Below are 16,027 nucleotides of genomic sequence, written 5' to 3'. Positions count from 1 at the left end.
CACCCAATACTTTATGGAAAAAAGCAGCTTGATAAATTACTAATTGCACCACTTGGCACCTCTGCTGGCTGAAAGAGACTTATGCTTTCTCTTATACAGCATCCCTTGCAGGACTAGGCTGTTGGGTTTTTTTTATGGAAGACATAAGAACTCCACAGCTGCCAGTCCAGTATCTCAGCTGGCTCTGTTGTTGGCTATGTATCTTTTGAAAGTTCAGCTAGAAACTTTTCATAGTTAAACTTGCAGAAATTTCTTTGTAAAACTGAGTTAAACCAGTATTAAGTGTTTTTCACCAAAAAGAACTCACATTCTTACAATAATGGAGATAATTAGTAAATGAATGTTGCTAGACCACAAAAGGTTATGAAAGTTCTTGTTTTCCATGTGCCAATATCTAAAAGAGGAACTGGTTTGTTTATTATTTATGAAAATTTGTACAAAAAATGCTCATGATTTAATCAGTTCTCATTAAAAATTCACGATCGAGAATTTCACAAACTATTTTAAAGAAAGCTTTGGACCCAGTATCAAAATATGAGAAAGTAGCACATGAAAAATAAAGTTTATGTACTACAGGTAAAAAAGTTTAGTTTAAATTTAATTGAAATGTAAGGTCTTTAAGTTAAATGTTTTCTTCAATAAATGTGTATTTCCTGATTTAATGTCTAGGAAACAAGAGGAGATGATGAAAAAAGACACTGAGGAAGACAGAGAAACAGTATAGTTATTTTTAGACATCTAAGACCAGCCTCATCTGCTAGTAAAAATGGCATCATTCCACAGCAGGTGAAAACTAGCAGGAAAGTGACTGAAGACAAGGCACATACTGTCACTGTGCTTCAGGTGTTACTGGCACAGTGACCACAAGTGCACTTAGAAGTCAGGGAACAAGAGGCAGCTGTAATGGCAGTATCAGACAAAACTGTAGAAGAAGATAAAACATTGGAAAAAGTGAGAGCATGGCAGGATATTAATAAAACAGGTTTGTTGGTGGGAAGGAATCATGAGAAGATGATTGCACTAATGGTGTTAAAAAACCAAAAGCAAACCCTCAAGGCTGTAGCAGAAAAAGTTCTATCATTCAAAGAACATGATGATAAGTGTGTAAGCATTTCAGAAGCACAAATAATGAGTAAAATGTGCATGCTATAAATTAGAGAGGCTGAAGTATTAGGATTTAGCTAGCAAATGCTATCACAAAAAGGAGCCGAATGAAAAGTCAAAACACAGCACAAGCATCATGAGTCTGGCTACTCAGAGGAAATCTGGTCTGTCACATCAAGAAAAGTGGGGAGATGACAGGGAGTTGGAAAGAACCTAAGGATGAGGCTCCGTCAGATTTAACAGCTCACTGCTGCCAGAAGAGAAAGGAGCTTTGCCCTCTACTCTTTCCAGATACCCTTTTCCACCATTTACCACTCCTTGTTAGCTCTGGACCTCCATGACCTAGTTTAAATCACTAACCCAACAGAAAACTAACCAAGTAAAAAAAGATTAGTGAATTATAAAAAAAAAAGGCATGGAAGGCTTACAAGTGGCAGAGTCAGCACACGGAAGAAAAGAGTAAGAACCAACTTCCTTCTCATGAGCTCCTAACCACTGACTTCTGCCACTCATGAAACATAAGAAATTCGGTTGTGGGGGAAAGAACCACGAAGAAAACTGACAAAGAGAGATGTTGGAGAGAACTGGAGGAGAGTGAGCATCACAACTGTAAGAGTAATTTCACCATTCTGTAGCAGAAGTTCATTGAGAGAGCACAAGCAGACTGTTGGTAGGTTAGAGGGAGATGAATCAGGGAACAAGTAGATTATACACTTAGTTTGTTCTCTCCAGTGCTTAGAATCTTTCGAAAGAATTATCTCACGAAGAAACAGAACACTTCACTTTGGCTCATAAACACCTGTAAACAGCATGCTTCACACTGGCACTGCCAACACTAAGCACCGCCAAACAACAAACACTGCTGGTTCTGTTTTCCCGTTGCCTTGAACCTCATCAGCAGAAGCATTATCCTAACCTTCTTAACTTGGCTTCTGAAGTCTATACTATAATGAATCCCTCCTCTCCCTGACATATTGAAGGTTGAAGGCTGTAGCACTTTTGCAGCTAATTAGTGGGGGCTCCCTTCCCAAGCATGAGAGTAGTGCCAAGAACTACACAGAAGCAACTCAAGTGCCACATGTTAAACATATTATTGCACCAAATTGATCCTCATTTCTATTTGTGGACAAGCAGATATACATGATTAAAAGCTCTACTATAAAAACACCTTTGTCATGCAAGCATATTTAGTACTGGACAACCCAAAAGCACAATCTTGAGGCAAGTAGCAGGGGAGGGTAATTTTTTATCTTTAAGAACAAAACAAACCAAGTAACTGAATTTAAATTACTGCAACAAACACTTGTTTCATTGGCAAGTCCAACCATTACCCCCCCCAAAATATTTAAAAATTAACTTAAATCCCTCATTAAACATTCTAATGCCAAAAATAAGGTGTAAATAAGATTAATTCAGTGGACAGAAGCTACTCTTAATTTCTTCAACTCAGTAAGCCACTTGCAATATGGAACTTCTTCACATCAGTTCTAGCTATAAAACGTATTACTACACCGCACATCTTGTAGAAAAAAAACCCGAACATGTGCAGACATACACAAACACCACACACAAAATGAAGTGGCCCACTAAGCTCAGCTTGCCAGACTTTTTGTTAGCCAGCTTGAAAGTAAATGTAGGTTGTCTATGGCGAGAGAATGCTGCTTCAGCAGTTCAGAATGAATTTCAAGCCTGTTCTCTATTTTATCTTTTGTCAGTGTAATGTATTCAATGCAATAGTGAGCTGACAATTTAAATAACTACATTTTAAAACAAACGAAGCATTGATGTTAATGTGTGAAAATGGTCCCAACCCCTGGGAGTCCTGGTTCCCACCATTGTTTACTCTGACAACAGGATATAATTGCTTACTTACTTGGCAGCAAACTTTACCATCTGCTTGCTTGCATGCTGTCCCACAGCCACAAGAGCCTGGATATTAAACTGCTGCTGACGCAGGACTAAGAAACACTGCTTCCCTGAATACAAAGGAAAACAACGCAGGTGTATTAAGGACAAGTTACTCGAGGTCTTTGTGAATGAGAAAAAATGCTTTACTACTTTAATATTAAGCTGAGCTTTTAAGGGTGGATGTCTGTGTCTCCCTCCCTCTCCGTCCCCTCACCCCCAAATAGCTACATCAAACTAGTCAGCTCTGCATACACACACACCAAACATTGAGATAAATCAAATAATCCTGCCTTACAGCTATGAACATGTGAATGGACATTTTTCTAAAAATAACAATAAGCGTTTCAAGATAATATCTAGACAAAACAAAAACTTGAAATCATAACTTTTAAAATATCTATTGTTCTTCAACTGCAACAAGTAAATCGTACTTTTCCTTGTTGCTTTGCTCACAACTACTTCAAGTCTAATTATTTTAAAAGGAGATTTTTCTCATCTTCTCAAATTAAAGCTCTGGAGTTCACTTTACAAAGCTGCTCTGAGAGAAATAAGCTTAATTTTGCACCACAGGGACTAAACCAACAATGTTCATTCTATAATACATCACACATTCAGAATGAAGGGGAACAAAAGGAGTATTGATTCTGGTGAATGACAAGAACCTAAAAGAACCAAGTAAAAAATTCCTGTAAGAGCAATTTATTCATGAACAGCTTAGGGAAAAAGAAGTTAATAAAAATTAATAATAATTTACAAAGAACATAATGCACTTTGTTGACTTTTAAAATGGGTATTTCCAAGTCAACAAAGCTTGTTCTAATCTGTTAGCTGACAGTTAAAATCATTTCATATTTTTCCTCACATCTCTAATAGTCATTTACTCCTTAACTTAGATTTAAGGAAATACAGTGATTTTAAATGCTTCTTCCTCAGAGAGAGAAATTAACAACAAACACTTCATTGCTACACCAGTATCTGATAAAATGCATCAACATCATTTTAATTACAATTTCTGAGTCATAACATTATAACATTTCCATCAAAATGTTGAGAAAAGGAAGAAGCCACAAGCTTTGTTATAGGTAGCTATTTCCCAGTTATTGCTGACTTAGACTATAAAACATTAAAATCAACACATATATAACTTGAACACTGACACTAAAAAGCCCACTGCAATTTTCATTTGTAATTATGTAGATTACCATTCCTGACAAATAGCTGCAGATAATTTAAACAGTATCAGAAGATAAATGCAGAACATTTGACACAGAAACTGATGGAAATAAAAGCAAACATATAAAACTAGTAAAAATATTAAAAATTAACATTATAATTATTGGAAATAACTAACCTTGTCCTATGATTGTGATTTCAGAAATGCAACAAAATTAATTCCATATTTTCAGAAAACAGAGTACAACTATTTCTGTATTCCAGAGGCTGCAATGTCTAAGTAAAGAAGCTAATATGGTGTGGATGTAAGTATTTCTTGCAGGCAAACATTAAGCCACAGATTTAAATGAGAAAAGTGCAGGCTTCAGAAATTAAACAGAGCCTTCAGTGTTATACATGCCTGTGTTTTAGATCCAACAAGTACAATTTTTCCATAGGATACAATATGCTAAATTTCTTTGGATAAGCTAGGTGTATCTCACAACTCTGACACCTCAATATTTCTTACTTACAATGTGGTTTGATACAGTATTTCCTAGAAAATAGTATTTGCTTCCATGATTTCAGTCACAAATAATTTAGCAAAATATGATCGAAGTTTCAGCAATGATGTATCAGGTGTTCAAACAAAAAATACACAGCTGAAGACAGCTTCAATGTCACTCAACTAGTAAATATTTAAGAAGATAGTGAAATAAATGGAGGGACCTGCTATCATACTAATCAGAAGCAAAAGTTTGGCAGTTGTACTTAATGCCAAACATTAGGAGTCTGATCAATATCTGCATTATAAAAGGACTCAAATCTTTTTTGTCATGAGTAACAGTAGTTGTTTTCATGAGGAAAGAGGATGTTTTGTAGAATATAACATTTCTAATCATACAGAAGATAAGTGATCAAACAAACCTCACTGATAGGAATAGTTAAAATATCACAGTTACAAAGATTGTAGGAAGAAACAGAACTTTTCCCAAAAGAGTTGAAGGCATGCAAAATAAATTCTCAAAAAGACAAGCCATAATCAAATCTAATTCATGATTAGATGCCTTTCCAGATCAAGAGACAGAAAAAAGGAAGCATCAGAGCGAGAAAAAAATTGGGGTTGTGGGATGTTCTCCATGTGTTTCAAAATATTTACATGGTATTTAAGTGAAAAGTATAAGACCCACTTTACTCACATCCAACAGTAAACTAATCTAAGTTTCTATAAAACAAACCAATACTGTGTCCCACAAGAATGCCTAAAAAGATAAAAGTTTTAGTCACGGAACAAACAAGAGAAGACACCACACAGGGAATCCCCTCAAAAGTAAGCACATAAAACGAAACAGGAATCCATTTCCTTTCTTGGATGTAAGTACCAAATGACACAAGACCTTATGAGACAAAAGGATGTAAGGAAGGAATTTGTATAAAGAGTAAAAAATATTTGATCATATAAACTAATACACTGCTAGGTACAGACATCTGCCAGCAAAGAGAAAACTTTATGTTGTTTATTATAAAATCTGGTCCAGTATTTAAATTGCTCTTGGTGGTACTCTTGTTTTCAGACATACTATTTCGATGTTTTATAAACCTCTGCATTCATAAAAAGTTCAGGTCTAACACACTGCACAAGTTCCAGTTGCCTGGCAGAACCCAGACTGATTTCCCAACTGCTCTTCAATGATAAACGTGATCAGTAGCTTAGGCTGGCTTTAAAATAAGGCCAGAAATAATATTTATTCAATCTATGATAAAAACCACAGGGCCCCAAGCACTTTAATTTGGTACAACCCACAGAAATTCCCAACACCCCATTCTTTACACATCCTTCAGTTAATTTCCATCAGACTTCACGAGTGGCTTGCTATACGAGACAGCTGGATTCTGCAGTTGTTCACATTCTTTTTTTCTGGTTTATTGGTCATAACTAGACAGGGTTAAATAAAGGATATGTTGGTTATTTAGGAGTCAAATTCGAGCTTCTGATAAAAACTAAAGCTATTTTTCTGTTAAGATTTTCCTGTTTCCCGCAAGACTTTCCTTTCCATAATGGTAGGAACAGCGCCACGATGTGTGTGGGAAAGGCTAATATTACTTTTTACTCTTAAACATTTGCTTTTCTTGTAAGATTCTTTCCCCCAAAGCTTAAGTAAACAAGCATATGACATTCCCTAGCACCATTGCCTGCGCATCAGAATTGTTCTGTGTTGTCAGACCAAGAGGGAACAAGAAGCACAATCAATAAATTGAGGACACTTCATGCCCATAATCAACTCCTTTTGCTTTCATTGTTCAGGTTGTGTTACAGAGTTTTGAAAATAAGCACTGTTATTTCATGAAAAACAATAGTCTTTCCTGAGGTCAAAGGTGAAGGATGACAAACTGCTTCTTGTAAATTAATATTGCCATGTTATATATATGTTACTCTGACTGAAGTAAATGCATACATCATACAAGATATTGTATATAAATGCAATACAGAGACAGTAATAAACCACCATTGAATTTCACATTGTTTTAAAGGTCTGCACAGACACCTGTCTTTAATATACTAAATTCTGTTAATAATCTGAATTTTCCTACAATTGCAAAAGAAAAAGCCATAAGGATACTCTTATTTCTATACTGATAGTAACATTTAAATTAGATAGTGTCTCCTGTCTGAACAACTTCAAGTTGTAATGACCAAGGCTTTCACAGTTTTGGGGGTTGACAATCTCTCTACATAGCAAAGAGAGACTTCCATGTAAGACCACACTACAGAACTACTGCAGAAATCACAAGACTTCCTAAATATAAAGATTCTAATACAAATTAAAATGTGCATTATATGTATATATTTCCACGCAGTACCTTATTTTAACTGACTGCAGTACAGACACTTACTAAGAGGGACATTCCTTAAGAAAATGAAGCCTCGAAAAGAGAAATTAATCTGGTATCTGTGACAATATTCTGTACTGGATTCTTGCCCCTCATTTGCATTATTTCCAATTCTCAGACTACAGTTAATTTTCATTCGTGAAGACAATTTCTTTATGCTCTTTTCTTTCAACTCTTGGGAAGACAAGGTATTTATATCTCACTACAGAGCTGCCAAACATAACTGAAACCAGTACAACAGTTGTCAGCATCTGATGTCAACTGAAAAGGCCAAAACCTATTTAAGTTTGCATATGGCAAACTGATCTCCGGAGAGAACTTCTGATTCCAGGGAAGAAATATGGCTGTCAGACAGCCAAGTACGACAGCCCACACTACTGAGAACCTATAAAAGCATTTTCCCTTTGTCTTGTTAGAGAAAGATGATGTTTCTTATTTTAAGTTCAAATTGATATAGTCAGATACTGGTAACTGAAAGTAAACATTCTGAAATTTTAACACAGATTTTTGTATCCTGACAAAGAAAAGGTATAGTGAAAATATTCATATGCAGCAGAATAAATATGGCCTTTCTGACAACTGATACATTTATAATAAAAGTACATTTTACAGTAGAAGCTTGTAACTTTTATCTCACAGCTGTTAACACCCAAAGGAGAATGACTATAGTACTTTAAAATTCCTATTATTTACAATTGTCCACACATTATTTAGTAATATGATGAAACCAAAATTCACTTTTACTACAATTCAATAGTAATACCCAATTTCCACTCAGCTGAAAACAAGATTTCCTTTTCCCCTCTTGGGAAAAGAGAGGTGGAAAAAATAGAAAATAACCAGTCAAAGTGAACACTGGGTAATCAGGTGGCAAAGTTTTCTTGTATGCAAGACATAACTAACAGGTCATGAAGCCAACAGGTTCAGGTTAATAAACATTCAGGTTATACTAACAATGTGAGGAACTAAAAATAAAAACCCTGGAGGCATCTCACCTTTAGCTCTGCTTGTATGAATTCTGCCACGAACCCAAACCACTTCATCAGCCTTCTCCACTGTCAAGTCTTTTATTCGAATCAAAACTCTATCTGAATTACAGAAAAAACCACATTTTAAAACGGTTTAGTTTTTTTTGAAGAAAAACATTTTTCACTTTAAACTCCAAATACATTTTCCATCATTGCTACAATTCATAACAAATCCAAAACATTATTTTTTGTATCTACAGCATAATAGATATACTGAAAACACACAAGATCCCATTTCCTTTCTCAGTGAATTGTACTTGATCAAGTAGTTTTAAATTGGTTCAAGCTTATTGTCTGACTCATACAGCAGGGTCAAACTGCACTAAAACAAAAGCAAGACTTACTGTAGTTCACGGATGGCAGAACCCAGTATGACTACACTATTTTTGATAGGACTTCATTGCGCTGCACTGTACTACCTGCACTTGTTAGTCTGAATTTCTGCTAGCTAAGGGATGTCTGCCCCGCTCCCCTGTGCAACGTGAAAGTTGGTATGTTGAACACAGCAAAACAAAGGCTCAGAGGTGACATGACTATTCTCTGTATCTACATAAGTAGGGTGAATATCACTGTAAAAGAATTATTACTTAAAATAAAGAAACCAGAAATAAATGTGAATTAGAAATTAAAAGAAGATTTATTTTGATAAAACCAAGAGCATTTTGGAGCAACAAGAGTATTACTATGTAAAACAAGTAAAATTTATTTTAAGAGAGAATCTCTTTGACAACCTGATCTAGGACTACTATCATTGTAGGAGCCAGGATTCATCAGAAAGAACCCTTCAAATTCTATGTACCCAAGAAAGCTAAATAAGAATAGGAATGCATGGTTTGGAAAGGCCAGATTTTGGATAGCAAAGGAAAAAATAAAAAATGTCAAGGAAAATATTTTTAAATAAATCAGGACTTTTATACAACCATTATGAGCTGCCAATATGCTGGCTGCATACCACTATTGAAATGTACTTGTTTAATTGCATTTTTCTGTAGATTTTTGGCCAAATGTATTTTTGCATGGTCTCAAACACTTATTTCTTGTAGTATCTACAAATCAGTTACGAGGATATACATAGCATTGCATAGAACCTCAACAGTTCTAACAGCTACACTTACTCATTTACAGTTAGTATGTGGTTAAAAACACTGCTTATTCGACAAAAAAAAAATCTTCAAGGGAGATATTCATCCTCATGGGTCTCTTCTAACTCGAGATATTCTATGATTCTATGTTATGTAACACAAGCAAATTCACTCTCTCTGCCTTTCATCACAGGCTTCTCCCTTGTTTCAAGATAACATTAAATTTACTAAGACACTTCCACTCTAGACTTTTCGCGCCAGAACTTTTCCAAAGTTTGCCTACCCCAGGTTACCATCTGCCGTTCTGGACTCCTTCCGTCTGTCTCTCAATACCAGTCACAGCTTGCCCTGCAAGCCTATTATTCTGCACTGGGAATTTTAGGGGGTTGAAAATGTTTATTAGCTTATTCTCATGGCAGTGTAGTTTTTTTCTTCACAGACACACATCAAAAGCAGAACAGAATGAAAGTGCACAGAGAAATGTGATAGGAAATTGACTCAAATATATTAATAATGTATGTGTGTACACGCATGCACTGGGGAAGGGAGAAAGGGGAATAAAGATGTTATCACTTGCCAGCAACTTCTGATGATCAAACTTTATCAGTATAGTACTACAGGAAACATGCAACCAGCACAAGCCATAAGCTTTAGTATTTCTAAGAGTCTGATATTCAGACAGTTAAAATTACCTCAGTCAACTTAAAACTGTATTGTTAGAAACTTAAAACATTTTCCAGGCACAAGCATAAAGAGAGAATGAGGTGTTAGCCTTTTTATGGATCCTTAGTGTTTCAGGAACCATCTGCATTAGATAAATATTTTAAAAAGTCTTTTGGATACATAACAGTTCATGTTTCATCAACATGAAACAAGACAACTTTAACACAAAAATTTTTATATGGTATGAATTATTAAAAACTATTTCACCTTTCATAAAAAGGGTAATAAAACAATATCCAAAAAGAGACACCATAAAGTCATTTTTTCCAACAACAGATCACAGAATCACGGCATGATTGAGGTTGGAATGAACTTCTGGAGGTCATCTGGTCCAACACCCTGCTGAAGCAGGGCCATCTAGAGCCAGTTGTCCAAGATCGCGTTCTGACATTTTTTTAATATCTCCATGGAGGGAGACTCCACAATCTCCCTGGGCAACCTGTGCCAGTGCTCTGTCACCCTCACAGTGAAAAAATGTTTCCCCATGTTCAGAGGGAACCTTCTGTGTTTCTGTGTGTGCCCACTGCCTCTGGTCCTGTCAATGTGCTCCCCTGAAAAGAGCTAGATGTAACTAACAACTGTTATGTCACTGTTTCCCTCCTTCAACACTTCCCAAATCTAGTCTTGTCCATCTCTCATTTCTAAAATGCCGGTAGTTCGTGATAATGTCTGCATTTGTTAGTGTAAGCAATCATTTGCCACTCATTTTCTCTCATCCAACCAACATATTGTAGCTCAAATCTTCCCTTTGTACTCTCACGTATCATTTCACCTGGAATCCCTTTCAGTTCTTTTTTATCTCTTCCGTGATAAAAATCAAGCTTCTTGCTCTCACCTTTAAGGGCCTCCCACCATCCTCTTCAGACTACCACCTACTTGTTCTTTCACAAATGGAAGCTATACTTACATTTTTCTGTCTTCTTGCCACATAAACGCTTACAGACAATTAAGTAATGCAAAAATAAAAGGTTTTAAACCATGCTACAGTTCCAGTGAAGACAAGGGAACAAAGATTTTAAACAAAGTTCAAACAAAACACTTCGTATGTCTGAAATTACACTTCCAGCCCCAATTCAATACTCATGCTACCTCACCTTCACTGCCATTTTGAATCATGTTTAAGGGGAAACTGTATTTTTTCATTTCTTTTGTGTATAGCACAATCTCTTCTTTTCAAAATACTAAATATCCTTATCTTTTTCTCAGAACTCTAACCTCTTCTAAACACAGGAGGAGACGATAAAAACCCAAAGAACTGTGTGGGTTATACAAGACCAAATCACTTTTCCACCCCGAGACCCCCATTCCCTGCCTGTCACATCAGCCTGTTTACTTAGTTCATTTATCTTGCATCATGGAGTTTTGAACAGTATGATCAATATTTCTGCTGTCTCTGTGAAGTGCCAGCATCTTTACAAAGTTAGATAAATTTGAAAAAGAGAAGTTTAATAAAAAAACCTGAAAGCCAAAAGCAGTATAAGATGAAAGCAGCTTCCAGGGAGGGGAGATGAAAGTAATGGGGCTGAAGGGAGAAAATGGGAAAGGCAAACAAAGTTTTACTAGCAATCGTAGCCTCAAGCTTGCATGAAGGACTTAAAGACATGATGTAACGGGAAGTGAGAACATCAGATAGCCAGGGCAGCCAACATTAGAAGACTGAAGTGGGCCAAGAATGAAGGCAGAGGTGTGTGTGAGATCAGTAGAGCAAGGTGGAGCATCTATGCAACAACTTTATGAACATGTGAAAAGAGTTTTAATTTGCCTGCAGAGGAACAAGAATCTATGAGTACAGCAAAAGGACAATAAGACTATCCCTTGGAAAGGGAAAATAATTTGCTCTGATCACTCTAAGCTTTTTAACTTCCCACGTCCAGCCAGTGTCCTCAGGACAGTGCAGGTACTACAGCTAGCCTAAAAACAACAATGCTGCAGACATCCAACTGAGCTCCTACCCATGTCCGTGCTGTCTGTATTGTCTGTTGGCTCCAGTTACCAGACGGTATGTGCATCTGCATGTTATACCACAATTCGTTATTCTGACTTAGAAATGGCATGTACCCACACAGACTCCAGAAACAAAATTAATACAGTAGACAGATGGGAACACTGGCATTTCTGCTTCCCCACCACCCCCTGCCCCAAGCAGTAGTTCCTCCAAGACACTCAATGCAAGCAGAATACTTCGGGGAAAAGCATGTATACAGTACTGATGCTGAGTGATGACTTCACTCTCCCGTGAGTCCTTTGATAAGAGCTCTCCCTGGCAGGAGCTACTGAATCTTGAAATAGGAGGGCATTAGTGTCAAGGAAGGGACTAGGCTGATCTTGAACTTTTTTATTATAGGCATTTTGGCTTCTATTGTTACTGAATTTTGGTGTCCTAAAAACCTTCTAAAAAACAGAACAGCAGGAGTGTTGTAGGTTGTATTTTAAGCCCAATGGAAAACCTACTCAATCCTGCCCATACAGTGGCTGAGACTTTTTTTTAAACAAGTATCGAGGGTCAGGGGGACAACAGATCTAAACGCAGCACTCAGCCTTGTTCATATAATTTCCTGTAGCTTTTGCCATTTTCCTTCTCAACATTTTTTTTTCCACAGTATTCCTGAGTGTTTCTTTTGAATATGAGACAGTTGGCAGGGTAGACTTTCTCCATGAGAATAGGATTTGATCCACCATCTCAATCTGCCAGCTTGGGTCTCCCACACGGTTGTTTGCTATGGGGTGTGAAACTGGCAGAGGAAACACAGCTTGCAGAAACTCTTGTGAGCCAAATGCCATCACAGAAGACTGCAGGGAGAGGAGATCCAATAGGGCAATCTTTCAGTCTACAGTCAGCAGTGCAGGTTAACCAGTCAGATGCTAACTTGGAGAAGTTACCTTTTTCTTAATATCGTACCTTTTAGGTTGCGACTGCACACCAATTTATGGATTGTTATGTGGTTACACCTAACTATGGATGGCTCTGTTCCTGCCCCTTCCAGCAGTCATCAGACCCCTAGCCAACTTCTTTCACTTTGCTAAGCTGGCTAAACAAGTTGTTATTACCAGCATATTGAAATGGATCAGTAGAAAACCCGGCATCAGGAAGAGAGAGACCACAGCAGCCAGCAGTTGGGCTGGCTTACAATGTGATTTCAACTTCAGTTCCCTTTCTTTGACAGCTAGTGTGTATTTTATTCAATAATGACTGTTAATACAGTCTCTAGAGATTTTCTTGTCCCGTTACATTCTTGACATAATATTCCTCTTCAGTTGGTTTCAACCTATGATTGCTTTTGTGGCTCCTCCTCTTCCCTACATTCCCCTTCCTAAGGGAGTTCAACCAAAGCAACCATTCAGAGGAGAAAAAAAATCACGCAATCACAGATGATGTTCCTTTTTTACATTTCACTATGAAGAAGTTACAAGAAGCCAGTCTATTACCTTCCCTCGTTCCCATTTCATTCACTGAATAATATGAAGATTAGTATTTCTTGGGATGTTGGCCTGGGAGATCGTTCTCCAGCTGACAAGTCTTTCTGAATCTCAACTCCCCATCAGTAGAAAATGAGGATTTCCTGAATTCACAGGGGTGTGAATAATGATAAAATCCATATATATTAATATATAATCTTAATGGATTTGGTGCTTACATGCAGGAGTAATGAAGGCTGCATAAGCAGACAAATATCCTACTCAGATGAGAGCACTGCTGCAGCAAGCCATAGCAGAACTTACTCCAAACAAAGAAAAAAACTGACATCTCAGGACTCAGTACATTATAAATAAATTAATCCAAAAAAAATCAAGCCTGGTGATGGACAGAAACTAAAACTGACAAGCTGTGTAGGGCGTGGTCCAGGCAAGGGCAAAGACTGAGATTCCATAACCTCTCTGGACCCAGCTCCAATATCCACACTCTTTTTTTTTTTCCTTCTATCTAATCAGAATCTCCTGTGTTGCGACTTGTGCCCATGACCTCCTGTCCAATTACCACACACCTTCAAGAGTCTGGCTTTATCTTCTGTACACCCTCCCATTACATAGCTTTAAACAGCAATAAGATCACCACCCATCTTCCTCTTCTCCAGGCTGAACAAGCCCAGCTCCCTCAGCCTCTCCTCAGACATCATGTGCTCCAGTCCCCTGAGCAATTTGATAGCTCTCCACTGGACTGGCTCCAAAATTTTAATGTCATCCTTGCACTGGAGAGCCCAAAACTGGACACAGCGCTCCAAATGCAGCCTCACAAGTGCCAAATGTATTCAAATAAAGGGAAAGAATGGCAGCAGGATTTGAATGAAAAGGTTTGGTAAATGATTTCTCAAACAAGTACTGAAGATATCAAGTACATAACTTCTTTTTTTTTTTTTTTTTTTTTTTTTGTGTCCCGTCCCCCTCCCCTTTTAAAGAACCTTTTTCATTTTTTAACTGACCTGGTTTCTCTTGGGATTGTATCATTGATGACACTCCATATCTTTCCTTAGCATAATCCTAAAATGGAGGTGAGAAACATATATCAAAGCAGCATACACAAAAAAGATGAACAAAACCATTAGAGTTACCCGAGTTGATACAAAACAATTAGCTATAAAGTCAAGAAATTGTGTTTTAGACTCTCAGAGATACACAAGTGAGAGAAGATAGTTGTGCCCTATAAGAAAAAAAAATTCCAACAACAGCAAACACACATTAGCATCATTATTTGCTACACAGATGTTAGTGTGAATACCTCTATAAAGAGCCTACTCCTGAAAATATAAATGAGCCCTACAGAACCAGATCCATTGCTAAGTATTTCCTTCCTATATTCAGGCATACTAAGAAATCCAGCAGATTGCATGTCATTATGACAGCCAAAGCAAGCTTGACCGACTGCTAAGAAAATCTGTTAGGTAGGACACAAGGGGATGGGGCCTTTTCATCAAAAAGATCACAGTTCTAGTTTCACAACTAAGCCCACTGATTCCCAGATAAAAAAAAGCCTTGGTTTATTTATTTTATTCTAGTCAATATATGAACCTAAGTTCATTCTAAATGCTTTAATTGGGGGGTCTTTGTTTCTCTGCTTTTGATGAATTGTGGCCCACGCATAATTCTACGGATGCCACCTGTACTCCGAATTCCTTTCTGCTGATGCATTTTCGGCCTTTCAACGGCAAGCAAAACTGATTTTATAACAAAATGAAGTGATGCTCGTTATTAGTACTTTTTTTTTTTTCCTTCTTGAAAAAATACTGGCCCACAGATTTTCAGCACTGATCCGCGATCTTCAAGTACCAGACAGAAACACCCGCCAGGCCAGCAGGACCCACGGGTGCCCCTGCAGAAGTGGCCTGCCGTGGAGCAGCGTTTCTGTCGGGGACTGCAACGGGGAAAGGGCACCGGGACAGGGCAGGGCTGTGCCGTTCCTCACCGCTCAAGCAGGGCCTCCTCCACCCGCACAGGCGGAGATCGGGCATCCAGCGGGGGTCAGGAGATGCTGTCTGACCGGAGAGGGGCACAGCTCTTCAGCTGAATCACGAACCGACCGGGCCCGGCGAAGGGGGAGGTGGACAGGCAGGGCAAAAGCAAAAGGCAGCTCTGCTCTCGGGCCCGGCCAGACCCCCCCTTCCTCCTCCTCCTCCTCCTCCTCCTCCTCCTCCTCGGGCCCGGCCTCCCCACCCCCCGCAGGGGGACGCCGCCACCGCCGCCGCCGCCTGCCCCCTCAGCGCCGGCCCCTCGGGCGGCTCCAACCCCGCGCTAGGCCGGACCCTGCCCCTTGCCCCTTTCCCCTTCCCCTTCCCCCTCCCCCTCTCGACTCGGGCGGCCTCGACGCCGCGCCCGGCCCCTCCCTGCGGAGACCCACATCGGCCGCCGACGACTCCTCGTTCTCCGGGCGGCGCTCCTGGCCCTGGCCGCGGCCGGCGGCGCTCGGCATCCCTGCTGCGGCCGGGGCGGCCCCTCAACACCCGGCCCGGCCCGGCCCGGCTCGGCTCGGCCCCACGCGCCACGCCGCTTCCGCGCGCCCTCCTCTCGCGAGAGCGCCGCGCGCCCTCCTCGCGCCGGCCAGCCGGCCGGCCCGCCTATCGCGAGAGCTGCGCCGCCAGCTTCGGGGGCTGCGCCCGGCGGCGGGAGGCTCGCGCGCCAGGGGCGGGGCGGGGCCGGGCCGAGCTG

At 39.3% G+C, this 16,027-nt stretch overlaps 1 protein-coding gene across 1 annotated transcript in view; it reads right to left on the bottom strand.

Annotated features, from left to right (window-relative positions):
* The window catches only part of DARS1 (aspartyl-tRNA synthetase 1), a 42,274-nt gene extending 26,381 nt beyond the window's left edge, over positions 1-15,893 (bottom strand). The window contains exons 1-4 of the mRNA XM_069780787.1: positions 15,720-15,893; positions 14,308-14,365; positions 8,052-8,144; positions 2,978-3,080 (exon numbers count right to left, since the gene is read on the bottom strand). Coding sequence (XP_069636888.1) covers positions 2,978-3,080; positions 8,052-8,144; positions 14,308-14,365; positions 15,720-15,791 — 326 coding nt within the window. The 5' untranslated portion in view covers positions 15,792-15,893. The remainder of the gene's footprint in view (positions 1-2,977; positions 3,081-8,051; positions 8,145-14,307; positions 14,366-15,719) is intronic.
* Between the last annotated feature and the right edge of the window lie 134 nt (positions 15,894-16,027).

The sequence above is a fragment of the Haliaeetus albicilla genome, chromosome 4, assembly GCF_947461875.1.
Source record: "Haliaeetus albicilla chromosome 4, bHalAlb1.1, whole genome shotgun sequence".
In the NCBI taxonomy this organism is placed as follows: Eukaryota; Metazoa; Chordata; class Aves; order Accipitriformes; family Accipitridae; genus Haliaeetus; species Haliaeetus albicilla.
The sequence above is the reverse complement of the archived record's forward strand: the minus strand, read 5'-3'. Positions and strand labels throughout refer to the sequence as shown.